Consider the following 27,863-nt stretch of genomic DNA (forward strand, 5'->3'; position numbering starts at 1 on the left):
GGGTTCTCTATGTTTTTTTAATCTAATTACCCTGTAAGATATCTACCATCCTGATTTTACAGGGGGGATTTCTTTATTTCTATTTACTTCTATTTTCTATTAAAAGTCTTCTTGTAAAAAACTGAATGCTTTTTCATTGTTCTCAGATCCAAGGGTTTGGGTCTGTGGTCACCTATGCAAATTGGTGAGGCTTTTTATCCAACATTTCCCAGGAAAGGGGGGGTGCAAGTGTTGGGAGGATTGTTCATTGTTCTTAAGATCCAAGGGTCTGGGTCTGTAGTCACCTAGGCAAATTGGTGAGGCTTTTTACCAAACCTTGTCCAGGAAGTGGGGTGCAGGGTTTTGGGAAGTATTTTGGGGGGAAAGATGCGTCCAAACAGCTCTTCCCCAGTAACCAGTATTAGTTTGGTGGTGGTAGCGGCCATTCCAAGGACAACGGGTGGAATACTTTGTACCTTGGGGAAGTTTTGACCTAAGCTGGTAAAGATAAGCTTAGGAGGTTTTTCATGCAGGTCCCCACATCTGTACCCTAGAGTTCAGAGTGGGGGAGGAACCTTGACAGACTTTAACAGGATTTGAATTCACTCAGTTTAAATTATGATGCACGGAACTAAATAATCTTTTGAATTTATATGTCATGCAAAGCAAGGTTTCTGGAAAAAATATTCTGTTTAACTAACAGAAAAGAATAAAGAAACAGCTGTAAATCAAGAGTCGTTATGCCAACATACTGTACAGCTGGATTCCACATTACTTTGCATCCCCCACATCATACCGATTATAAACTTAGTGCTAATGTTTTCATTTAATTCATTTTTTGAATATTTTAAATTCATAGTATTTAGTGAACACTTGGTCTGAAACAAAACAAACAAACAAAACCTGACCTGCAGGTGCAAGGAATTTGAATAACCACATAATTGCTGACCCTCAAACCAACTGAGTCTCCTGGCACCTTTTTAAATGTGTAAGGAAACAAAATGTCCATATTACTCAAAACAATTGTGAGATAACAGAGCTGAAATAAAGCAGTTAATTAAAACATTATTATTTATATTTCAGTAGTGACTACAGTCCCCAGCTGAGATCGCAGCCCATTGTGTTGGGCACTGTAAAAACACACAGCTAAAGAAGTCACTGCCTAGAATCTTGATCTCCCATTGACTTCAGTGGTCCAGGAAGACGGAGGGTTGGATGAGAAACAAAGATATTAAGTGACTTCGCAATGCTATAATGCAGGGCAATGGCAGAGCTGAAAATAAAACTGAGGTATCACTATCCACTGGATCACACACAGTCACTCAACTGAATATATCCCAACCCATGTCTTTCAGGAAGCCGTGGCTGCTAAGCACTGAGAGTCTATAACAAATTTTGCTACTTTCTGAGTACTTTAATTTTCCATGACTATTGCCTTTCATAAGAGTTATTTATGTTAACGTATTCACGCCTTAATTTAAAAGGGTATTTTTGTCATCAATATTAGTTTTCCATTGAAAATTAGTATAGCCTCAAAAAAGTGATATAAACTAACAATTGTCTTATATGAAGCTTCTACCAGTATATAAGGCTATGCATCAATGAAGATATGGCTCTAAAAAATTAAATAACAGTCACACACAACAGAACAACATAAATTATGCACATAACATATTTCACTTCTGAGATGTAATAAGTTGATTCATGTACTCTGCACACAGCTATCCACAGAACTTCAAGTGATCTCAGAGACATGTTGCATCTGTCATCATCCCACCATGGAATCTGATTATTTTGTACAATAGCAATTTTAGGCTCAGACATCTTGTTTAAATATATTTTTAATGCTAGCTCCTCATATGGGAGTTGGTGGAAGGAAGTTTTTTAACTTATATAGCAGAAACAAAGTATGGTAAAAGGATCAGAATTACCCAATCAAAGAGTAATGTCTGACTGCATGGACCTGTTTAGAGGCTATCCAAGTTTAGGCCTACATTAGTGATGCAGCAGAGTCTAACCTGACATTTCCCAGTTACCAGATGGAAGTATCCAAGAGTTAAAATATCAGAGAACAAATCAAAATAAGATTTTTTTTCAAACCAGAACTGAACACAAACTCATTTCCAAGTGCACATGCCCTAGTCCTGTTTATATGCATTCCAGAAAAAAGTAGGAAATGTACATGATAATTACCTGGGTGATACACATTGCTGTGTTCCCCGTGTAATCAGAAAGTATTTCTTGAGATGCAGCTGCAGTCACTGTCCTTTTACCAGTGACTGTCCTACCTAAGACAGACCTCTTAATACTTCTGGCTGAATCAATGAGTCAAAGAGAACGAACTAATTTAACTCTTTACTATCTGCCTGGTTTGTGAGCCAGGACATACCTTCACAGTTTTCTAGCCATACCAGACCAAATTTTATCCATCCAAATCACTCCTATTTATACTGCTTAGTGCTTTCATTCACACATCACATTTAGTTATGACTTTCTTCTAGGTCTTTTTTGTTTTGGGGGGATTTTTCTGAGGGAGAAAAGTTGGCATGAGTATTTTTTGCTCTGAAATAGTTCACAACAAATAAGGATAGAAGCCTAAAAATAATCCTGTACATCTATATTTCTGTTTATTTTATTATTTAAATAAATGCCTTGATCAGGTACTGAGCACTTTTGAAAATAAGGCAGGTCCTTAAATATGAAGTCAGGAGTCTAAATTTTGGCTTCTGAATCTTGTCCATGTTTGCCTGTCTGATTCAGAAGCCAGAATTTGGCACAAATCCATCCTTTTAGCATCTGTGTTCAGCTCCATTGCTTTCACCTTCACCAGCAGTGAATATAGCCCTAAGAATAAACAGATTTGGAAATGTTGTGTACCAACATGTCATTGTAATGTTCTGATAATATTTTTGATAATGAAACTTTGTCTTCTGTCAGTTTTCCATAACTTTTTTAACATTTTAATTAAAAATACCCTTCACAGTAGCTCTAGTTGGTTTACATTAGTTTCTCCTTAGTAATGCAGCTTGCAACGATACCAATATTGCTTGGCTTGGGAAATATACTGAACATATATTTATTGACTAATCAAATATACAGTAAAACCAGAAAAAACACAGCAATATTTAAAATCTAGCTGATTACACTTTCGTGGCAGATGACTAACAGCTTACCTCAGCAAAGCAAAAAATGCTGCCAAAGGTTTCTTCATAGAAATTATCCTTATTTATTATCCAAGTTCACAGCTGTATACACTGCAGGCAGCAACTAAAAACACTTAAAAAGCATAATGCTAAAAAACAAACCCAAAGCTTATGTGACTGTGATGCTCATTAAGGGTCCAATTTTGCCTCATTAAAGCCAATATGAGGGTTTTTTCTCCCAGTCATTTCAGTGGGAGCAGAAATAGGCTCTGTAAGCAGTATTCAGATAAATTATGGCTGCATTCTGCTCTTTAGCACTGAAATGATTCTCTCGGACATGAACAGCAGCTCTAGGAGGTTACTCAGTACTCTCCTTTTTGAAGGGACAGAATCAGAGAAGATGCTGTTAAAGGTCATGTCCTAATAACAGCCATATTCTGCTCTGAATCTATACACAGAATTCTACCTCACTGAAGTCCGGTGGTTCTGTGAGAAAAACAGAGTGCTACATGACTATTTCAACTGCCTTTAGGCCCAGTTCTACAAACCTTACATCGGGTAGTATTTACTTACATGAAAAGCTTCATCAAACTCAATAAGGCCTCATGTGAATGCTATTCAATGTTGATAAGAGATTGCAGAATCAGGCCTTGTGAAAGCAGTAATATTTAATTGGCTAATATGGCTGCTTAAATTCTTCATTTGGAGGGAAGAACAGAGTGAAGTTCCCAAGATTATCTCCTCATATCCATCCCACCCTCTCTGCAAAACCTTTTTTCCTCTTCCTCATTTCATAAAGCCAAAACTTTTCAGTTGAGAGAAAGCACCTCTCTCCGATGCTCCGACCTGAGAGATGGTGGTTACAGCATTGCCCTGGGATGTCAAAGACCCAAATTCAAGTCCCTTCTCTGCTTGATTCAGACTGACCTAGCATGAAAAACTCTGCTGAGTCAGGCAGGACAGAAACTTGAACCTGGGCCTCCCAAGAGCCAGGCCAGTGCCCTTACTATTATGTTTTACACACACACACACACACACACACACTCTCAAAACCTGAGCTTGTTGTTCCAAAAAGAGACATTGTGACAAAATTAAATTTTTATGAAAATATTCAAAAAGGGTTTTCGTTTTGTTCCTGTGCAGAACAGCAACAAATTTTGAAACCTCATAATTTGCCACAAAACAGTGTTGTTATCCTCCAGAGAGCTCTGCCCAGAGTTCACCAGAAGCGAGAAAGGAAATTAAATGTTGCTCATCCTGGCAGAACAAATGGGGTCTGCTACATGTCCGAGGGCCCAAAAACCCAGACTTTGGCAAACTGATTATGGAAATAAGATACACAATGACAAAAGACCTCTTCAAAATGCTCTATCTGTCCCCTTAAGATAAAATCTGGGGACAGTTAGTTCAAGCACTTCAGATCCCTACCACAGGATCACACCAGGAGACAGGCAATCAAGCCATTTAAAGCTCTACAGGTTAAAACCGACACCTTTAACTACACTCCAGTACAAATTGGATATCGTGAAGATCATGGATCAGAGGTGCAGTGTGCCCTCTATGAAAAACACTCCTTATTAGGTCCAGACTGGCAGGCACAGGTAGCCCGAGTACAAGAACTTCTATTTTTAAGCATCACAGCTTTGCACTCACCCCAAGAATCTAGTCATTTAGAATCTCGTACAGAGGTATAATTAGATATTTTGTTTATGTGCAAATACAAATAATTGTATAAATTATCACATGTGTGGGTATAACACAGCAGTCCTTGGTATTCTGTGGTAACATTTAGGTATATTAGATTTATGGGTCAGTTCCTCAGCTGGTGTAAATTGACATAGCTCCAACTCAGTCATCAAAGTTACACTAATTTACGCTAAATGAAGGTCTGACCTTCAGTGAAATTAATTAGTTTTTAAAAATTAACCAACTTTGTTTCCCTTTTGTTCTTGTACTGATTTTCTTTTCCATTCCTTCACCACATTGTTTCTGTCCTCCACTACCAAACAGTATATCTGAAGTATTTTCCTCCACCTTTTCCAATTTCTGTTTTCTCTTAGACTAATTACCATAGAATATCAAATCATAGGAATGTAGGACTGGCAGGGACCATGAGAAAATTCTAGTCCAGCCTCCTGCACTGAGGCAAGACCAAGTTTACCTAGACTATCACTGGTGTTTGTCTAATCTGTTCTTATAAACCTCCAAAGATGGGGATTCCACAGTCTTTCTTGGTATTCTATGCTATTCTAATAGTTAAGAAAGTTTTTCCTAATATCTAACCTAAATTCCCCTTGCTGCAGATTAAGCCCATTACTTCTCATCCCACCTTCACTGGACACAGAGAACAATGGATCACTGTCCTCTTTATAACAATCCTCAACTTATTTGAAGACTATTATCAGCTTCCCCTTTAGTCTTCTTTTCTCAAGACTAAATATATCCAGTCTTTTCAACCTTTCTTCACAGGTCAGGTTTTCTAAACCTTTTATCATTTTTCTTTCTCTCCTCTGAACTCTCTCCAATTTATCTACATCTTTCCTAAAATGTAGCACTCAGAACTGGACACAGTACTCCAGCCAAGTGCAGCAGGACACTTACCTCCTGTATCTTGCATATAGAACAGGAGTACTTGTGGCACCTTAGAGACAAATTTATTAGAGCATAAGCTTTCATGGGCTACAGCCCACTTCATTGAATGCACAGAATGGAACATATAGTAAGACTGGGAGTGGCTGGGTCATTACACATATTGAATTTATTTCCCTATGTTAAGTATCCTCACACCTTCTTGTCAACTATCTAAATGGGCCATCTTGATTATCCCTACAAAAGTTTTTTTCTCCTGCTGATAATAGCTCATCTTAACTAGTTAGCCTCTTACAATATATACACACACATACAGAGAAGGTGGAAGATGCCATACAAACTGTAAGAGGCTAACTAGTTAAGATGAGCTATTATCAGCAGGAGAAAAAAACTTTTGTAGGGATAATCAAGATGGCCCATTTAGATAGTTGACAAGAAGGTGTGAGGATACTTAACATAGGGAAATAAATTCAATATGTGTAATGACCCAGCCACTCCCAGTCTCTATTCAAACCCAAATTAATGGTATCTAGTTTGCATATTAATTCAAGCTCAGCAGTTTCTCCTTGGAGTCTGTTTTTGAAGCATTTCTGTTGCAAAATTGCCACCCTTAAATCTTTTACTGAGTGGCCAGAGAGGTTGAAGTGTTCTCTTACCGGTTTTTGAATATTATGATTCCTGATGTCAGATTTGTGTCCATTTATTCTTTTGCATAGAGACTGTCCGGTTTGGCCAATGTACATGGCAGAGGGGCATTGCTGGCACTTGATGGCATATATCACATTGGTAGATGGGCAGGTAAACGAGCCCGTGATGGTGTGGCTAATGTGATTAGGTCCTAGGATGGTGTCACTTGAATAAACATGTGGACAGAGTTGGCATCAGGCTTTGTTGCAAGGATAGGTTCCTGGGTTAGTGTTTTTGTTGTGCGGTGTGTGGTTGCTGCTGAGTATTTGCTTCAGGTTGGGGGGCTGTCTGTAAGTCAGGACAGGTCTGTCTCCCAAGATTTGTGAGAGTGATGGCTTGTCCTTCAGGATAGGTTGTAGATCCTTGATAATGCGTTGGAGAGGTTTTAGTTGGGGGCTGAAGGTGATGGCTAGTGGCGTTCTGTTATTTTCTTTGTTGGGCCTGTCCTGTAGTAGGTGACTTCTGGGTACTCTTCTGGCTCTGTCAATCGGTTTCTTCACTTCAGCAGATGGGTATTGTAGTTTTAAGAATGCTTGATAGAGATCTTGTAGGTGTTTGTCTCTGTCTGAGGGATCGGAGCAAATGCGGTTATATCTTAGAGCTTGGCTATAGAGACAATGGATCATGTGGTGTGTCCTGGATGGAAGCTGGAGGCACGTAGGGAAGTATAGTAGTCAGTAGGTTTCCAGTATAGGGTGGTGTTTATGTGACCATTGCTTATTAGCACAGTAGTGTCCAGAAAATGGACCGCTTGTGTGGATTGGTCTAGTCTGAGGTTGATGGTGGGATGATTTCAACAATTTCCATTCTCCCCCCCCACTTTACCCGCTCCCGTGACCTGTCCATGACTTTTACTAAAAATACCTATGACAAAATTGTAGCCTTAGCTATTACATAAAATACTATTATCCTGTAGGTACTTATAAATTAATGTTTAATCGTTATTTCCAGTTATCAAAGTTAGGCTGAACACGCTACAATTCCTCAAGTCCTCTTTCTTCCCCTGTTTAAAGATAAGTTCTGTGTATGCTCTTTTCCAGACCTCCTCCATTCTCCAAGATATCTCAAAGATAAGCTCCAATGGTTCCAAGATTGCTTCAGCTACTTTCTTAAGTACTCTAGGATGAATTTTAGCAGGCCCTGCCAACTTGAAATACTTGTAACTGATCTAAATATTCTTTAATTTGTTATTTCCCTAGTCTAGCTTGTGTTCCTTCCCCTTTGTTTTTAATATTAATTGTGTTGAGTATTGGTCACAATTAACCTTTGTAGTGAAGACCGAAGCACAAGAAGCATTAAAAACCTCTGCTTTCTTATTGCCTTTTAGGTCTTTTACTAGGTGGAACTCATTTAGGGTCTTGGCCTTTTTTTTAACTGCACAGTTTAACAATTTTTCAACCTATATTATAATGTCAAAATGTCCCTCAGTTCTGCAACTCAATTTACTGTAGTACCAGCTGCAAAGTGCTGTGCAGTGGTTTATGGCCAGTGAATCATAAACCTCCTTAGTGTTCTTGCAGAGGAACCCACTAATGAACCTTTGCTGGGCTGTGGAGTCTCCTGAACAGCAACACCGCAGCAAAACTGATGTACTTTGGGACTTCCACAACTCCAGAAATGCCAGGACCCTTTCAGTCTATCTGTAAGTTATTCCTTGCACTCTCTCATTTCTGCCAAGGTATTGTTGCAATTTCTGAACTGTAGATAATCCTACATATGGAATACATGCTTCATTTGTTACCCAAAGGGGTAAACACTTGTACCTTGGCTAAAAATATATGACAAGTACTTCAGTAAAGAGTAATTTGTGTGTTTTAGCTATGTAGGTGGAGGGGCATGGGAGAGCTTATCAGTCAGTACTTGTAAGTAAAGGATACATTGATTGGTTATTAAACTAATTTTGAATAGAAAAGTTAATCATAAATTCTTATCGTTCAACTCTTGCATGAAGCAATACCTAAACTGTGTCTGTGGTGCTCAACCAAGACATACATTTGAAAACATCAATACATATTTCTTCTCAAATGATAAATATCAACCAAATGAGGTGGGGGATGAAAGTCACATTTATTCATTCAGTTATTATAAATGATGTGATCTTTCCAAATACAAGCATTGGAATAATTAAACTAATTTTCCAAAATTATTCTAGTGTATTCAATTACAGATTTTAATTATTTTAGAGAAATAATCCACAGTGTTAATGAAAGAGACAGTAGTAAGAATCATGGCAGGGTATGGGTTTCATGTGCCTGCATTCCATAAGCCTTATTAGAAAATGTAAATCAAATATTTGATGAATACTAAGAGCCTATTGGGACACTAAAATGAATATTACCATTGTGACTCTGAGAATCAGGTTGAAGTATAACAGAAGTCAGTTAAGGTAAGTGGATTTCAGTGCCAAAGGGAACATTAGCTGTTTTGAAGAGGCCTCTAGAGACTTATCCAGTGTTAAATAATAATAAAAAAGATGTTTAAATAACATTCAGGTTGTGACACAAAAAACAAAAACTACCAGAAATTCAAAAGTTATAACTGATATACAACCTCAGCTCTCATATCTATAAAAATAACGTAAGCACACCCAAGAGAAGTGTGGATGGCATATGAACATTAACTGTGAATTTCCTGTTTTAGCACTTGATCCTGCACCATTAAAGTCAATGGGAGCCTTGACATTGACATTATTGAGAGGAAGATCAAGCTCTTATGCTGGTTTATACTATACTATACTTATAGCTTTATTTAAATATACAGTTTTGTATTCAATTTCTTTTAAAAATAAACAATCCATGGCATTCTGCGGAATTCATATTGTTAGCCTAAAAGGCTAAATAGCTTTCAAGTATTATATATGATCATCTCAACAACTTAGTGTTTATATAGCACTTTGTTTTGTACGTGCTTCACAAATACTAGCTAATTCTTTTTAGCAAATGCCTTGTTTTAGAGGCAAGGAAAGTGAAAGACTCAGAGGTTAGGTGAATTTCCAAAGACCACAAAGAGAAAGATATTACTCAGAAAATCCCATCACAACTCAACTCACTACAGCACACTGTCCCTAGTGCAGGCTTATGTAGACGTCTACAGTATTTTTAGGTTAAGTTAATGGTGTATAGGAGTTATAGCCTACCAGAAGCACTATAAAAATTCAGTGTAGTTAAAACTATATTGTAGAAAAGGTTAATATGTAGTCATTAGAAGTAGAGCTGGGGTGAGAAGACAGTGTTTGGAGATAGAATATGTTAGGCCTGGGGATTTGGCTTGAAGCTGAATCAGGACGATGTTTCGATTTGACAGCACTAAGATCTTGCAAGTGGTTCCTGCAAGGTTTTTCCCCAAATGGAAAAAATGTGCAAGATCAATGGCTCTCATAAGATTTTTGCCTTCATGAAAAATGGAAATTTCATGAAATCAGCTATTATGGAGTTTTCCACCCCATGGGGCTGAATTTTCATGAGGATGACTGTTCTTGTGAGATTTCAGGTATGCTGGAAGCGGAGGGGTGGGGGAGGAGGAAGCTTTTTCTTATTTTGATTTAGACCTAGAACAAGAACAAATAAGGTGTTTGTGGGGACGGGGGTTGGATCTCAGAATCTGCAATCAAAAAGGCTTGGAGGGGAGGTTCAGGTTATGATAAGGTTAGGTTCTCTCTAATTATTTGATCTTCATTTTCTGGTTCACTCCTCTTCCTCTATTTTCTGTATAATTACACTAAATGTATATTTCTGGAAGTACATTTTAGTGATAGGACAAAATATATGGTAATGGCCTATGTGCAAGTAGATTGCTCTGTTTGCCTCACATAGTTTCCTTTGCTTCCAGATAAGTATTCTACAAGACACAACTCTATTCAAGTCAAAGGGGAAAAGAGTGCAATAGGTACTCCAGTACCTAAGCCTCTGGACCAGAAGCGTTATCCCGCTCTCATCAATGTCAATGGCAAATTCAACTGACTTCAATAAGAGCAGGACTGACCCTATGTTACAATCACTACCGTGTTCTTTCACAATAGTTCTTGAAGTTTTCTCTTAATAAATATTTCTAATTCTTTAGCTCCAGTACACTATATGAATGATGTAAATGTCCACCGTCACTCAAAGCTTGAAGCTTCACTAGATAAAACAAGAAATTGAATCCCTTTTTGATAAAATATCTTTCTGATACAGAATCTCTCTCATCAGTCATATAATCTTTCCTGAGAAAAATGAAGTGCACTTTATGAAACATGTCCTTTTCCTGTTCTCTATATTTGTACACTTACATGAGGAAAATATTCAGAAAACTCTGGGTGACTGGATTTCAGATCCAAAAATTGGAACATTTTTTGCCACCATCTGTAAGATTGAATATATAAATCTATTTTTCAAAACCCAATCTACTTAATAAAATATGTTCTGTAAATTCAGGAGGACACCCAGGTCTCAAAACATCTATACACAAGAGGGAGGATCAAAAACATGATTTAAGAAAAATAACAATAAAATTCAATTTTGTATTTATATCACTTTTTTATTTTAAATCAATTATTTCTATTTATATCTGGATTTATTTACTTGTGGCTACCTCTTCACCCACACACACAGGCCAGAAATTTGCTAGACATTCTTTTGAGCTACAGGGCAGAGGTAACATCTTGGACCTTATCCTTCACCTATGGTCAAAGACTATTTGTTTGCAAGAAGTTTGGTGGTAATCACAACATGATGCACAGGCATCCAGCGCAAGGAGTGCAGGATCACACACACAGTAAAAGGAAATATTTTACCACAAGTATGTCACTCTCAGCACAAATTGCAAAGTAATAAAAAAAACCAAAATACATTCATAAACATACAGCTGGAGGACAAAGCAGCAATAATGATAATTGTGACAGAAGTTTCTGATGCAGAAATTGTGTTTACTGTTGTATCTTAGACAGCAGACTGGTCTGTGACATTGGCAATAATGAACAAAAAGTGAATTTCAAAACAGATACCAAACTGAGTGCATTGGAATCACAGCAAGTGACCAAGTATAGATTCTGTATTTTTTCCAGCTGTCTCAGGGGAGTCTCTAATTATTGTTATTTTTTCTAGGATTACAGATATATCAATTGATGTGATCCATTCCTTCGGAGTTGGCAACGATTTTTTTTTTTGTGTGATGCATAATACATAGTCTTGCAATGGAGAGTACTGCACAGATAAATCTTTTCTTGTACTTCTCCAGAGGAAGCTTAGATAAATCATGTAAAAGACATCTTTGTGGCTGTAATAAATTGTGAACATTTAATATATCTCCCCTATATCTCATTGATATTTGACTCCAGAATTCTTGAACTTTTTAATATCTCCATAATCTCCACGTTTGGATTTTCAATGGCTACATTTATTCTTTTTATTTATTATAATTATTCTTACTGCAATCGCTCCCCTAAGTCACCATTGTACTAGGCTCTGTGCAAGTACATAAAAGATACAGCCTCTGCCTTGAAGAGCTTACAATCTAGTTTAAGACAAGCTATAACAAGTGAGCATAACAAATAAGATGGAGGAGGAGGGAGGACTACACAGTCTGTGTGCAGTGTAAATGTTCAAAAACCACGGGTGTGATCCTCCACACTTCCACAGGTATGTTTATATATGTGAGCAGTTTCATGTGTATCAAGCTTCTCATGTGTAAGTTCACTGGATGGGGTCCCATGTTTTTATATTATACAGACAGATATATTCAGCACTTGTGGCTATTTTTAAATATCTTTCTGTTTGTGTTATAATAATTCTTTATTAATTTAGTATTCTAAACATCTGCTCAATTCTTTTTCCCCTTTTTATACCTTGACCAGTTTCTATTCTTTTTAACATTACTCTATTGCTTGTTATGTATATTACTGTAGCATCTAGAGGCCTCAATCAGAAATAAGAAGCCCCATCTGCTTATTAAAACACTTTTTCTTTATTTCTCCTTTTTAGACCTATATCTTAAAAAAAAAAAAAAATTCCCTCTTCGCCCCCCCCCCCCCCCGCCACCTTTCTATTAGCCAGGATGGGTAGGGGTGGTGTCCCTAGCCTTTGTTTGCCAGAAGCTGGGAATGAGGGACAGAGGATGGATCACTTGATGATTACCTGTTCTGTTCATTCCCTCTGGGGTACCTGGCATTGGCCACTGTCAGAAGACAGGATACTGGGCTAGATGGACTTTTGGTCTGACCCAGTATGGCCATTCTTATGTTCTTATTAAACCTCTATTATTTTTAAGCATATATCTATATATTTCTGTGAGTTTTCTGCTACTGGACACTAGAAAATTGGGAGAAAAACACAGGAGGAAGGAAGAATACAAGAGAGCAGAAGTGTTGGCATAGGTTAGGAGGAGTGGGGACAAGGAAGAGGCAAGTCAATCATAGCAGCAGCAACCACAGTATGCTGTGGCAATGTCCACACAAACCTCAACTAAGCAAAACACCGAATCATGTGCTTAATTTTGCACTTGCTTTTATGCCCAATTGATGTCAGTGGAATCTAAGTACAAAAACAAAAGTTGTGTGTGTTCACTGCTTAAGTGCTTTGCTGTTTTGGGACCATATACAGGAAGACACAGTGCCTGCTCCAAAGAGTGTACTGTCATGCATCCCAATCCTACAAGCATGTGGGTGAGTAACTTTACACATGTGAGTAGTCCCAGTGAAGCTAGTGGAACTACTCACACACATGTATAAAGTTATGTTTATAAGTATGTGTAGGGACATGGCCGAAATAATTTTGTATTTAATTAAAAATGTGCACAAGTACACATCAGCTATAGCCAACCACCTCTTAGCCTAGCCATTCTTATTTGGCCAGTTTTCTGTAGGTGCCACTGGAGAAGCAAGTCTTGAGGAGAGATTTATCATTATATTTGGCATTTGCTGTTTTGTGCCTTGTAGAGGTAATATGAATATTACATTCTATATGAATAGAGTTTAAGAAATAATTCTGCCTCCCATAAAAAATATTGTTGCAAGAAAAAAGTGAGCTTGATGTTTGCAAATTTCGTTTATGAATAAAAAGGACTTAAATTGTTTATGTAACTTGGATACTGACATGCAAGAGATTTCAGCAGATGAAGAGGTGCTAGCCATAGCAAAGAGAGAAAATGAGACTAAAGACAGATGATAATGAGTTGGAGAAAAATCAGCAAGTGCACATTGCTGAAGCACTTTCATATTTGTCCATATCAATGAAAAGGGGACAGCCTACGTATACCAGTTGGCGATTTGGAAAATCTCCTAGATAAAGTCTGCAAATACAAAATATACCCAGCAGAATTGCAGATATTTTTTAATGAATTCAATACAGCATACACGCTAATATCATTATAACTTTTAAACAAGTTTGTACTGTATACTGAATTTTATAAAATTAATGAATTGTATTTTATTAAATGTTATTGAATTGATCCACTAATACAACAAATTAAAAACTGAAGTCCCTGAAGTGATGGTATTGAAAACACAGTCGGTCAGATGGAATTGGCTGTGACTTGGTGAGCTTAGTCTCTTTGGGATGGAACAAATCAGAATCTAATGAGACAGCCTGATTAATCAGTTTCTTCTCTTTTATGATCCTAATGCTGTGTTCATTGTGGTGTGCTGAAAATCTTCCAAAGCTAAAAAATCACTCCCCTAGCTCATAGTATAAATGTAGCCTTGTCTGTGTTTTGTACATACATTGAACTCAATGTGTTAGAGACAAAGTCATATGTACCTGTTCATAATTAATTTACAGACGGCTAATATTTAAAAACTAGTGTGATATAGTGTCTTCATCAGCATGTATTTCAGTGGTGATATAGTTTCTACTACTTTTGCTACTGAGTCTTTAGAATCTCATTTCACATTCTTGCAAGCAATTCTTGATGAACACACACATACACACACACAAAACACTACAAGCAACTTTAGATGTCTTGTATTTTAAAAGATAAAACTTTCTTTCAGGAATTATAACATTACTAAAATAACTAGAGGCCCCAGCCCTCCAAATACTTACACATGAAAGTAACTTAGACACATGTATAGTTCCACTGAACTTAAATGTACTCATCTGCATATGTGCTTGCAGGATCAGATCCTGATGATGTACTTTGTATCAAATTATGGAAAAAACAGAAGTGAAATAGCAAATTTTCTGCTCTCTCTAATATATATATATTCTATGACCTCCTTGGAATAGTTTTCAAGATGTAATTTTGGTACCAACTGCTAACTATAATTCCTATGGATGCATCCAATGTACAGCCAATAAATAAAAATAAATTGATTTAAATAAAAAATATACTGGATTACCAAAGAAAATATATGACGTTGCATTTACTCTTTTTCTGACTGCATAATGAAGTCTACAATATATTGCAGAATGAAGTGACAGCTAGTACTGGTCTATAAAGTCATGATATAATATATTTATTGGTTTACAAAATCTAGAAATGGGTCCCAGATATCCTTAAATTTAATCTGCTTTTTTTCTTGAAGCCACCAGGGTGCCCTTGCCATAGATATGCTATTCAGGTTTTTTAGCCAATCCTTAACTTTTCAATAAGTTAGAATAATGTATTTAGCTACTATCAAACCATTGTCATCTATTTTTCTTTAGGATGTAGAGAAAAGGTATTTCTGAGCACCATTTAAGATCTAGCTCTCATCTGACTTCAGTGGCCGAGCAAACTTGATCCCCCAGAAGCTAAAAAACAGATTTCAGAAGGAAATCTCGCACATTAACACACTTCATTTTGTGTCTGAGTTCAAACCAATGGTTTGGTAGGTACCACTGTATGTGCCTGTATCTGTTTTTTGACAGTGCCAACACTCATTCAGTGGAGTCTCGCTCTCTGTAATATATATTATTATTTAAGGAGTAGGGACATCTCTAGTAGCCCTGTATCCTTATATTAACAGAGTTAGCTATGCAGTATTCTATGTTATATTTCATATTCATATGCTGTTCATATCTTGCAATCTACAATTTTCCTTCCAATTTGCTATAAAGCTCACTACTGCATACTTTTAGCTAGTTAACGCGCTGTTGCATATATCCCAATTCTAGGCTTGTATTTCACTCACATACCTTTATTACACGGAAATAACTTACAGTATTTTAAAGAAGAAATAGATCCATTCCGAGTACTACAAGCAAGATTTGAAATTGCGTAAAACTGCTGTAATTAAATGAGAATACGAAAGAGCTGCAGGGATAATAATGGGACATGGAAGCTTTCACTCCCAGGTTATTACTAGTTTAACAGCAACCAAAGATGGCACTGACAAAAAGTTGCTACTGGAGATGAGCGAACCACGCTCGTTGAAGTCCAGTGACACTTATTTTCAGAGGCCCCATTGCTTTGATATTTGGATTCAGACAAAAATACAAAATTAGATACTAGAGGTAAAATTAGATGGCAAGCTGCTCAGGACAGGCATTATGTCTTCTTCACATTTGTTCTCAGAAGCACCTGGCATGCTTTTGGCTGCTGTATAAATAAAGTAAAATAATAATAAATGAAGTGTGAGCAGGGAAGTGAAAGAAGCAGTGTCACAGGAGCAGACAGAGAGGAGTGAGATTTTTAAAAACAGTTTTTGTTTTTTCCTCATATATTCCAGGCATTTCTGGCAGCCGTCTGAGAGAAGCAGTAATTGGTGGGCACAGCAGCAGCAAATGGCAATGACTCAGAGGCTGGATAGCAACATATTGGCTGGCAGGGAGACAGCCCTGTACAGCTCCTGCAATATCAGGAAATGGGAATCAAAATGGACACGTGAGCACTGTATTGGTGGGAAGGCAGCTGGAGTACAACACCCATTGCAACAATCAGCAGACAGGAACAGCTAGACGACCGGCAGCAGCAGCAGAAAAGGAGACAGAGAAGAGAGATCTTTCTTCTTTATTGTATTCATTGAGGGTGGCAGGCATGATGATCCAATCATTCTACCACTTGATCACACAGTCATACAGGATGCAACGTCCATCCCATAGATTTACAGCAATATTAAAAGCAGGATGACACAAGACAAGATTCTATCATGCCATCCCACCACTGCCATATCACTCCTCTTCTGAGCACATAATCAGGCAGGATGGTTGTCTTTCCACTGACAGAGGATAGCCGGATTACTTTGCAATTCACAACATTCAGTCATTCACAATGTGTCTCCCTGGCAATCTGGTGAGGTTATATTCTGTTTATAACTAATCTTTAGAAATAAATGTTATTTGTGTTACAAATCAGAAAAAAAAAGTGGGTACTTTACAGATAAGTGAAAATTTATTTAAAGCACATGCATGATGGAAATAATTTGGTGGGTGTCCTGTTGTCAGACATACATTTCCACGTCTCAGAAAATATTTCATGATCTACATGTTTATACTTTGGTAAAACTTTGAACTAGTAATAGCAAAGAAGTCTATTCTCTGCCCAGTCCATCCCCTGGCAGCAAACTGGTGAAGCTAAGGTTGAAACTATGCAATGACTGAGAGTTGCTAAATAAATGAAATAATGAATGGGGGAACATTAACCTTTGCTGGCCTGTCTGTGAGCATAGTGAATAGTAGCAATACTTTCCAAAAGCTAGGATATTAGACTAAAAATATGTCTCACAGTTATAAAACCACTTGTTACCATAGCAATGAGGACTGAGCAAATGATTAAAAATACCTGGTCTTATTCAGACCGTCTTAGGAATGTGATCTAAATGGCATATAATGCATGATTTTCCATGAGAAATTAATTAAGTTTACTAGAAGTAAACATTATTGCAATATACTATTGTGTAAGGTGGAATGTGGGGTCAGATACTCAGAGGAAAACCTACTACCCAAGGATTCAACTTCCGAAGGCTAAAAATCTCAACAAATTATCCCACTGATAATAGTAAGTCATTAACAAACAAAGGAGATACAATTGAACATGAGTTTATCACACTGTGGCAAACCTAAAGAAGTTTCCACCTGAATTTCATGGACCTCAAATCTATTGTTATCCAAAACAGGGTCACTGTCCCCAAATGTTTGACTACCCTGGCTGACCCCAAAATTGGGGAGCCACAAAGGAGGTATAAAACCTCCTTTGGGCTCCTTTTGGGTGCAATGCCGAGTACCGTTTAGCTGCACCCAAAACTTGTGGCCAACATCTCATTCATCTCAATAATGTGTTGGTGCTGTAGCCTAATAACAATATAATTGCAACTACCGACAGTTCTTTCACTGCCATTTTATCAGAAATATCCAGGTCTCACACCTGCCCCCAGCTGCTGGATGTACTGGCAAACCTGGGTCAGGATGGCCACAAACACCATGAATTTAAAACAAAAGTGCATTGCTGCACAATGGAATCTGGAAATGCCACCTGTCCTTTCTCTGTCTCTCAGTGTCTGAGGGTGGGTCCAGAGGTCCACTCACAGAATTCTCTGCTGCTGCCGCCCAGAAGAGGAGATCAGGGAAGAGATCAAGCTGTTCCAAGACTGTTTCATTCTCTTCCCCAGAAGAGGGAGATGGAAAAGAGATGCTTTTTACCCATGAAAGCTTATGTCCAAATAAATCTGTTAGTCTTTCAGGTGCCACCAGACTCCACGTTGTTTTTGTGCATACAGACTAACACAGCTGCCCCTTTGATAAAAGAGAGGGGAGATTTGATTTACTTGAAGTCTTTTTCTTCATTTTTGATCACCTATTTATACTGCAGCATAACATTATTCTCCTCTTATAACATTTTATTCCATTGACCTGCTCTCTTAAATAATATAAATGCACAAAAAACTTCATTGTGAAGCAGTAGGGTTGCTATATACACGGCATTTGACATAAACCCAAAAAAGCAAGACAATGAAAAGTTAAACCACTTAACAGTACATCCCTTCTGATCCTCCATCCACAAGCACACATGTTACCATTTCCACAACTACCATACACCACAGATCAGGCACTTCAAACTTAACTCTGCCCCCTTTTGTCTTCTATACGTACCCCTTTGCCAGATTATACTGACACACACATGCACACACTAGTTGTTGTGGATGTTTGGTGTAGTATGATGATTGTTGCATTGAGTTGTAAAGAGTTGCAGAAGGGTGTTTAAAGGGGACGGTGGAAGGCTGGCACCCCTGTGATGCAAAGTAGGGAAGGAAGCAAGTGCCTTGCATGCAGATATCTGAAATGGTTGAGCAGCAAACTAGAGTGCACTAAGCTTCTCTATACTCTTCTGAATGCCATACAAGGTGGTGAAGGATCAGTGCCTTGCATTACTGAAACAATGAAACTCTACAAAGTGTATTTTCATTTGAAGTTGTAAAACACTATGAGGAAAAATTTGAGCAGGCTTTGTCTAATCTATTTTTAATAACAGCAGCTCCTGTACTGTCTCTACACAAAGACATTACAAAATTGTAATGGATGTTTCCTGACCATTGTGAAAACATTAAAAAAAAAAAAAGACACTTACCTGGACAGACCAGATGCAAAACCTTATCTATTTGCTGCTGGGGTAGTAATTGTCCACAGTCTTTGAAAAATGCCTGCAGATCATTTTTATCCATCTCTTTCCAGAACTCCCTCTTGGCAAACATTGTTTCATAAACTAAAAGAAAAAAGTTTCATAGTTTCATTTACAGAAATTAAAAAAAAAAATCTTACTAGGTCTATTATATATGTTGGAACGTTTTGTATTGCCCTAGAAGTGTCTTATTTAGAACCAGGTTTACATACAGTACAAATACCATACACATATACAGTACAATGAATGGCTAATGAAATTATTAAGTGCCTTAATGAGGCCTTTGGACCTGCAAAGCAAAATGGCTGCCAAAAAGGAACTAGAAGATTTGAAAATTGGTACATTTTTTCCAAACAGGAAAGAACAGTAATCCTGAAAAGTGTAATTATTGTACATCATAAAACAATGAAGCAATTGTTATGAGGAGGAAAAAAATCACTCTAGATGATAATTGAACTAAGAGCAGTAAATAGGTTGGATTTATTTAAAAAAAAAAAACAAATATTTCCAGACAAACGTGATTACTTTGAAAGAATTACAAAAATTAGGGTATAGAGGGAAAGTGGTAGATGTAATAATATTTAGATTTTAGTAGAAGAGGGAAAGTATTTGGCAGTGAGTAGTTTGAAAAAAATAATTTCTTCTTCTGTCTGTGAGCTGTCTACAAACATGAACAGTTTTTAATTTTATTGCCTAAAAATGGTGGAGAGTTGTGGAAGTAAAATTATGGAAGACAGGACAGCTGAATTCAGATATTTGTCACTTTTAAAAAAGACCCTTATTCCCATCCAATGAGTTCAGCATCACATGTTTTAACATGTCCAGATTGTGTTGGTCAAATCTCCACAGTAGGCTACAAGCTAAAAAGGCAAATAATTATGCAACATATAAAAATGTCTGCATAATCTTCTACATTTGCAAATCTAAACATCATTTTAGGTAATCTACCATAGCTCAAAGACTTTTGCAGTGTCTGTGCCAGACAATCTTCCTCCTCAGTAAGCAATTTCAGTCTAGCTAACAGAATGAATGGTTTACTAGTTATTAATGTAACCATTAATTTGAACTTTATGTAAAAGTTAATAGAAATTGACTGTATTAAGTATTGACATTAAAAACGCAAATACATATAGTAGGACTATTTCTCTCCCATCTTCAAACACAGCATAAATTTATCACTTTAACGTATAAGAAAACTAACAACATCTGGCTTCTAAACTGGACTTCTCTCTCTAAATGTTTAAGGACTAGGAAGACAAGAGGATGACAAGAAACAAAATGTCAGGATGTAACATCTTACGTCTGCAAAGAAGCTTTAAAGGGGTACATTTTTATGTCTTCGTATTAAAGTCTCAGTGTCTCAAAAAGCCATGAAATACTACACAGTATGTGACACAGTAAAGAAGATTCTTAGTGTAAAGGGGCCTTAAATTAGGTATACATTCCAAAGTAGAGTAAAAGGGACATATGTAAATGAGAATTAAGCTCTACCTGATAAATACATATGGAGGTTCAAAGGAAGCCAAACAGGCTGGAATCTAGTTCCTATCTTTATCTGGTGGCCCCTTTAGCTTCTTCAGAATTTACATGTTCCTTTGAAAACATGTTTCTAACCCTAGGATGTGAAGATAGTTTTCTTACTATGGAATCAGTGTATACTGTTGCTTTCTTGAGACTTCAGAAAGACAGAATGAACCAATAACTCAGAGGCACAAACTGCACCCATTCATACCAACGGTGAGTTAACTCTAAAACCTGATGAGTGCAATTTAATTACCAACATTAACAATGCTACCCATCTTGAAGAAACATCCAGTCAATATATTCCTCCAGCATGGCTGGATATCACAGGGCAGATACTGAAAAGTTCTGCTGGGCAGTACTGCTCCCACCTACCACAGCAGTCGCTACAGTAGGTCAGCCCTTCAGTGCTTTTGCCAGTCTAATTTTACATACTCATTGAGATAGGTCTGTGATCACTTCCTTGGGGATTATTCTGCAGTATAATAGATCTCACTATGAGGAAGTTTTGATGATTTTTTTCTCCAGTCTAAAATTTTCTTTCTTAAATTCATCCGATTAATCTTTTGTTATGCCCCAAGGATTGATCCAGTAGTGATATGCAAAACAGTGCAGAAGAGAGTGAAAAGAACAGCAGCAAGGATGCACTGCTGCTACCCAACAAATATATCCCACCCTGTTGGTGTTCCTCTGCACTTAATGGCGCGGATCAAGAGAAGTAAAATCCCCCCTCCCCCTAAAAAAATAAGACCACTTGTTTGGCTTTAGTCTCAACCTATCATCATCATGCCGAGTTTCTCCGCTGCACATACTGCACACCCCAGTACATGCATAGGGTCTATGATGGCTCCACACTGTGCTACATAACAGCGCCTCTCAAGTACAAACATACAGCCATTCCACAGCCTATGCTCTTCTATGGAGTAGCCACCAGACCGGAACTAAAGTGAGCTCATAGTAAAGGCAATATAGAGTATAACAATAGTTATGTGAATAAAATGTCTGAAAAATGAAACATTCAAAAATGCAGAGATCCTTCCACCAAAAGCTCTTTATATACACAAGTAATTTTCTTTTATTTTGGATGATATTACTAGTTTGACAGAGATTCACTATACTTGAAATGGGGCATAATGGTAATAATTCTCAAACCAGTAGGAATTTTTAAATGCAATCACTGTTAGTGAAGAGAATATAGCAAGTACTAAGATGATTTGCAAATTTGTCCTCTGTCACCTGCCAGCTCATTAAGAATTCCTTCTCCCTAACAGTGTACAACCCTGTCCATTATCTGAAAGTTACAAAGCAAAAATCAAATCTCAGTAGTGCAATGACTATGTCACAAAATGTAGTACCCACACCGACATAAATCCCACAGTTCTAAGAACTGAAGGCCAGAATGACGTCTTACAAAAGCAGCTGTGCATATAGTAACATGCAATATCCTTTGCACAAAGGAGCAATTTAAAATGCTGAAGTTATAAATGAGCAGTATTACTTCAGAACAGACACAACCATTGAAATTAGAATAAAAGATTACTCTGTACAAAAATGTTAACAGCACTTACATTTTTTCTTGTCCAACCACTCCTCTAGTTCTGAATACCGTAGTGGTGTGGATGGATTCAAAACACCAGCTCGACGTTGAATGCGATTCATCATTTTACGGTAGGCCTTTACAACTGCTAAAAGGGATGGTCCATGACTTTTAGCCTGTAATTACAGATATATTTCATTTTCATTACTTTTAGAAATAGTGAAGGATGACTAAAGAAAGCAGATGAGGAGGTAAAATTGTTAGATGTGCAGAGTAAAATAAGATCTTAAAAGAGGGTGAAGAGAGGTAATTTTATTGCCACAAATAAGTAAGTGTAGATCTGAAAAACTGTTATGCATCATGTGATATATAAAAAATAGTGTACAAGACCTGATTTCAGTCTGCAGTGCTAATAAGGGCTGGTCCTTTCAAAAGATGTTGAGGTGGAAATATCTGGGGATGTGTGCGGCACATGAAGACTACAAGAACAGAGCTGGAATAATGAAGAGCAGCAGATGTTTTTATTTGTCAGAATTAGGGATCTGACTAGGAAGACAAAATTCGGTATCCAAACAGAGGAGTACTATGGGAATGCTGGGGAAAGAGGAACAGTGGGATGGAGTAATCACCAAGGAACAGGGGAAACTTCTCAGAAGCATCAGTATGACAGGGTCATGTGATTGACAACATACTACATCAGCAGTGTGATAATCTCAAGTGCCCAATGAAATAATGCTGAGATTTCAAGAAACAATAGATATGGGGCATGAGCCAAAGCCCATTGAAATCAATACAAGCCTTTCCAGGGACTTCAGTGGGCATTGGAATGGAGCCACAGTTAATAAATATCAATGCTGCAAAAAGATTAAAAATGGATGTTATAATTTATATCATTACATAGATTTCCAGAAACATGAAGGATTAATAAATGCAAACAAAACCTTAATCACTGACTGAATCACAGCAATGCTTACCTGTGGACTCATTAATGGTGATCAGGATAACAGCAGCCACTGCATTGCATCAGATACCACAGTTCTCATCAGATACAATTATAGAAAAATAATGTGATATCTCAGATTCCCTGGTACAGTAATAGCTGACTTTTAAATGCCAATCACTGAACCTAACAATCAGTGTTCAGTTCAAAGTATAGCCCTGTAAGGAAAAATATGCCCCATTCTCTTTGGTCCAACAACCAATTTCAAAACTATGCAAGTTCAGTTCATCGTTAATCATATAAACAAGGCAGCCACTTTTTGTAGCATATAAAGCAGCATACTCACAGGGGAATTTTAGGACAGTGACAACTATAGAATATTTTTATCTGGTTTGTATTCACTCTATTTAAGGATTTTTGGAAATCCTTTAACTATGGTTTTCAGTTTGATTTATAAATTCATATAATAAACAGGTTAATGAAGGCCCGTTTATAATAGACTATTTGAGTCAGGTGCAGGTTAGGCTATGGAATACATATTAGATTACAGGGCTGCATATTGCCCAGAGATTGAAATCCTGGTGAGGTGGAGCTGTGTTATCTCTATAGCCAGCAGTAAGCAAGACCTCTGTTAATGTGCTGTACATATTGAAATGGAAGGCAAAAGTAAACATTCTAGCGCTTTCTGACCCTATGTGCAGGAGCTCATATTTGACTCTGGCTGAAAAAGAAGCAAACTTCAAAAAGGACAATTTTATGACATACTCTATGCATGCTTAGCTCAAGTGTTTGATATTTAAAATGGGGGCGAGTAAAGAAGAGAGATAATGAACAGCTTGTTAAACCTATGCTGTTTTTATATGTGAAAAAGAAATCCTGGAATTAACTGATTAGCATGTAAGTGTGCCATAGTTCTCTTCAGGACAGAATTAAAAAGGGATCAGATGTGAACCACAGCCCCTTTAGTCCAAAAGCTAATGGAGGTTCTCATTAAGCTCAAGTGACGAAGATCTGTCCATTTAGAGCAGGAAGGTTCAGATACTATCTTCATTTTCACTGAATTTCCAAACAGCCCACGGTGTGCTACATGGTGGTTACAATGGAGAGCTAACTGGGCATGGGCATACAACAAATATTTCATATTAAAATCATAAAAAGCAGTAGTGCTTAGGCTACTGTGACAGATTGGATCACAGAAACCCCCTGGGAGCTGCCACCTGATGTGTGAAGACTTCTTCTGTTCGTGCTTTCCTGCCCAGTCAGCTTAGGACTCCAGCACCCTGCCTGGTTTGAGCCAGACCCAGGTCTGAACCACGTCCCCTAACAGCTGTAGGGTTAACTGAAAGCAGCTTACTGAAGTGTGCCTGTCTTTAACACTCAGATGCCCAACTCCCAATGGGGTCCAAACCCTGAATAAATCCATTTTACCCTGTATAAGCTTTATACAGGGTAAACTCATAAATTGTTCACCCTCTGTAACACTGATAGAGAGATATGCGCAGCTGTTTCTCTCCCCCCCCTCCCCGCAAGTATTAATACATACTCTGGGTTAATTAATAAGTAAGTAAAAAGTGATTTTATTAAATACAGAAAGTAGGATTTAAGTGGTTCCAAGTAATAACAGACAGAACAAAGTGAATTACCAAGCAAAATAAAATAAAACCCGCAAGTCTATGTCTAATAAAACTGAATACAGACAAAACCGCACCAGTTCCAGTAAGCTTCCTTTTACAAACTAATCTCCTTCTAGTCTGGGTCCAGCAATCTCTCACACCCCCTGTAGTTACTGTCCTTTGTTCCAGTTTCTTTCTTGGGGGTGGAGAGGCTCTCTCTTTAGCCAGCTGAAGACAAAATGGAGGGGTTATCCTCCGGGCTTAAATAGACTTTCTCTGAGGGTGAAGACCCCCTCCTCTCTCCTATGCAAAGTCCAGCTCCAAGATGGAGTTCTGGATTCACCTGGACAAGTCACATGTCCATGCACGACTCACAGTTTCTTACCAGGTAGCAGCCATGGGTCACATGCTACCTTGAATGTCCTCAAGTAGACTTCTTATGTGGATTGGAGCATTCCAAGATCCATTGTACTTTAAGTGCTTCTTGATTTGCACATTCCTTTCTCAATAAGCTGACCAAATGCTTTACAAAGGTTACTTAAAAATCAAGCCAGTACACAGCCAATATTCATAACTTCGAATACAAAAACGACACACACATACAAATAGGATTAATAGATTCAGGAGATCGTAACCTCTACAGAGATATGTTACATGGCATGTGTATCATAAAACATATTCTAGTTATGTCATCTATACATTCATAAGCATATCTCCATAAAGCCTTATGGGGGGGCACTGTCATAGCTACTTTCCAAGAATTTTAACACTACCCAGACACAATGAATTACAGTATGTGAAATTAACATCTGACACATTACCTTGGTCTTTATTCTGTTGAATCTGGTACGTTCAAGCCATCCTCTGACATATTTCTGAATATAAATGGATGCTCTAATTACTTTTCTGCAGCTAGGGTCCTTTCTGGCATGAAAAGCCTCAAAGACTTCTAAGTGTGGTCCAATTCTTTTGACCTTTTCCTGAGTTTTAATGACAATACATTTTCCACTAGAAATTAAAACATAAAAGATTTTTTTAATTTATTTTTCAATAGTGTAGAGCATGCAACACAAACTATAAAATCAAAATTCTAGCAAAGGAATTGATATAATTTGAATCTAAAATAATTGTAGAATGCATTCAAGGCTTTAAAATAAGTATTTAGCCATTTACCATCCACTATTACTAAATTAGCATCCAAAATTTGTTGTGTTTTACAGACATGTAGATCAGCACATTCCCTACTAGGCTGCAAATATTAAAGGATTTTTTAAAAAATGTTACATGTCAAAAAGAACATATTTTTCAGTTTTCAAGTTTTTGTATTTGATTACAAAACATAGTAAATGAAAAAGAGTACTAGATTCAATGCAAGAATGTCTCCTTTTCAATCAAGGATCTGAGTAAGATGAAAATAAACATTGTAAATCTTCCTTTTTCTGAAGGTATAATCATGAGTGGAAATAATCATTTCATAGTTAAAGTCATAACTAGCTTTGTATTATAAAGCGAACTGTGATTCTATTTCCCACACCTAGACTGTGCCAAGACTAAACTACTCCACCAGAAATATAATTGAGTACCTTTGTCACAGGAGAATGTTTTTTTTTTAATTTGGTATTAATTGAACAAAATGTTAGTAAGATATGAAAGTTTGAAAAACTGAGCTTCTCCCATTTGAATGTTTCCTCTGTGTGTGTGGTTTGTTTTGGGGGTATGTTTGTTTTGGAGAGGGTTTAGCCCTATGAAGCTGAAATGTGTCTTGTCCTGCCCATCAGACCTTCTCCCTATATTCAAGTCATTACAGCATTTTCACATTATACCCTCTACGTATAATCCACAAACACAACCTACCCTTATCTACCATTCTACCATATGCCGCAAAACCCAATCAGCCATTCTCTCTCTCTCTGTTAGAAACACTTTTGATTTATTGTATTCACCTTTCCAAAGTGGATCTGTGACTCCACCACTCACATACAATCAGATACACATTCTGACCACTTCCATTCTACAAATAATAAAATAATAAATAATAATACCTAGCTCTTATACAAGATTTTTCACAAGACACTGATCAATACTGGCCCGGATTCACTCATGCACCAGCAGGGGCAGTTTACTCAAATAAAGGGCAAGTAGCGTTTACATCGCTGTCCTCCACACAGGTTTTTTCTAGGGGATGGCAGCTTTAATTTGCCATTGAGGTTCCACAGCAATTGTAACATAAAAAGCTTCTTAAGAAATATATTGAATCCATTCATTCCCATGACATCCTGGCTCCAACCCTTTCCTAGACAGTGTTGCCCATTTTGCAGGCAGTTCTGGTCTGCACTGCGACATCAGATGGAGCAGAGGCTAAGGGTGGCCTCTTGTCATACTTTTCACCACCAGCTGCCAATAGCCCTAAGATGGTTTGATCCACTGGCCACAAAGCCCAGAGTGCATCATTCTCTCAAACAGGCTAGACAGAAAGAGCCTCACCTATGCACTATGCTACAGGTAAAGGGGAACTGACAAGCAGAATGTACTGTTTTTTTCTTGTTCATCCTTTCAAAACTTTGAAAAATGTCAGAAATGTTTATCATAGACCCTTATCTACATCATGAGGATGATTCATACTGTGGCGTCACTTGAGATGGAGTTAAGATTGCCTGGGTTCTCTCACCTCTACTTTCAGACTTACAAACATTAAGGTTACATTTTAGATTTTCTAACTTTCTGGGTTTCTTTCCCCCAAAGTAAGATTTGTAAGGGTTCTTTTTCTCATAAAAGTTAACCTGAACTCCAACTTAATACTGTTGTCTGGGGAAATCATTTATAATTGTGTTCATTCCACTCACACTTGGTCAACATTCACTCTGGGTCAACTCATATCCTTTTGGGGGCTTTTACAACACAAATATGGAAGATATGAGGACCTGGAGATCAGCCCTATTTAGAAGATGGGAATATACAAGCAAATCCTCAGTAGCTGCAGGGGCAGCTGTCAGCTCCTTAAACTTCTATGTAAAGCCAAATGTGAGCGAACTGCAGTGCAGATCTAAGGGCAATATATTGCATAACTTTCACTATCTAAAGTTTTGAGGTTTACATGGGCTCATAATGGGGATTAGAAAATTGAATCACATGTTTTCTGATTTTTTTAAATAATCTTTTAATTTAATAATATGCCATTTACATGTGCCTATTTATAACTCTGTACAAAAGTACAATATTGTGAATTGGCACTGGAAGACAGGCAACCTATTATGATTATACCAGTATTTTGTATTGGCCTTAATGACAATAAAATAACAAAATGCTATTTTCATGTTACACTGTTCTTTCTTATATGTGTCATTGCT

The 27,863-nt window shown here is 37.4% G+C and overlaps 1 protein-coding gene across 1 annotated transcript in view; it reads right to left on the reverse strand.

Moving 5' to 3' along the window:
* Positions 1-27,863, reverse strand: part of IQCM (IQ motif containing M) — a 118,515-nt gene that overhangs the window by 72,570 nt on the left and 18,082 nt on the right. The window contains exons 5-8 of the mRNA XM_077816150.1: positions 25,338-25,524; positions 21,995-22,139; positions 18,710-18,989; positions 15,488-15,546 (exon numbers count right to left, since the gene is read on the reverse strand). Of these exons, the coding sequence (XP_077672276.1) occupies positions 15,488-15,546; positions 18,710-18,989; positions 21,995-22,139; positions 25,338-25,524 (671 nt within the window). The remainder of the gene's footprint in view (positions 1-15,487; positions 15,547-18,709; positions 18,990-21,994; positions 22,140-25,337; positions 25,525-27,863) is intronic.

The sequence above is a fragment of the Eretmochelys imbricata genome, chromosome 4 (assembly GCF_965152235.1).
Source record: "Eretmochelys imbricata isolate rEreImb1 chromosome 4, rEreImb1.hap1, whole genome shotgun sequence".
Classification (NCBI taxonomy): domain Eukaryota; kingdom Metazoa; phylum Chordata; order Testudines; family Cheloniidae; genus Eretmochelys; species Eretmochelys imbricata.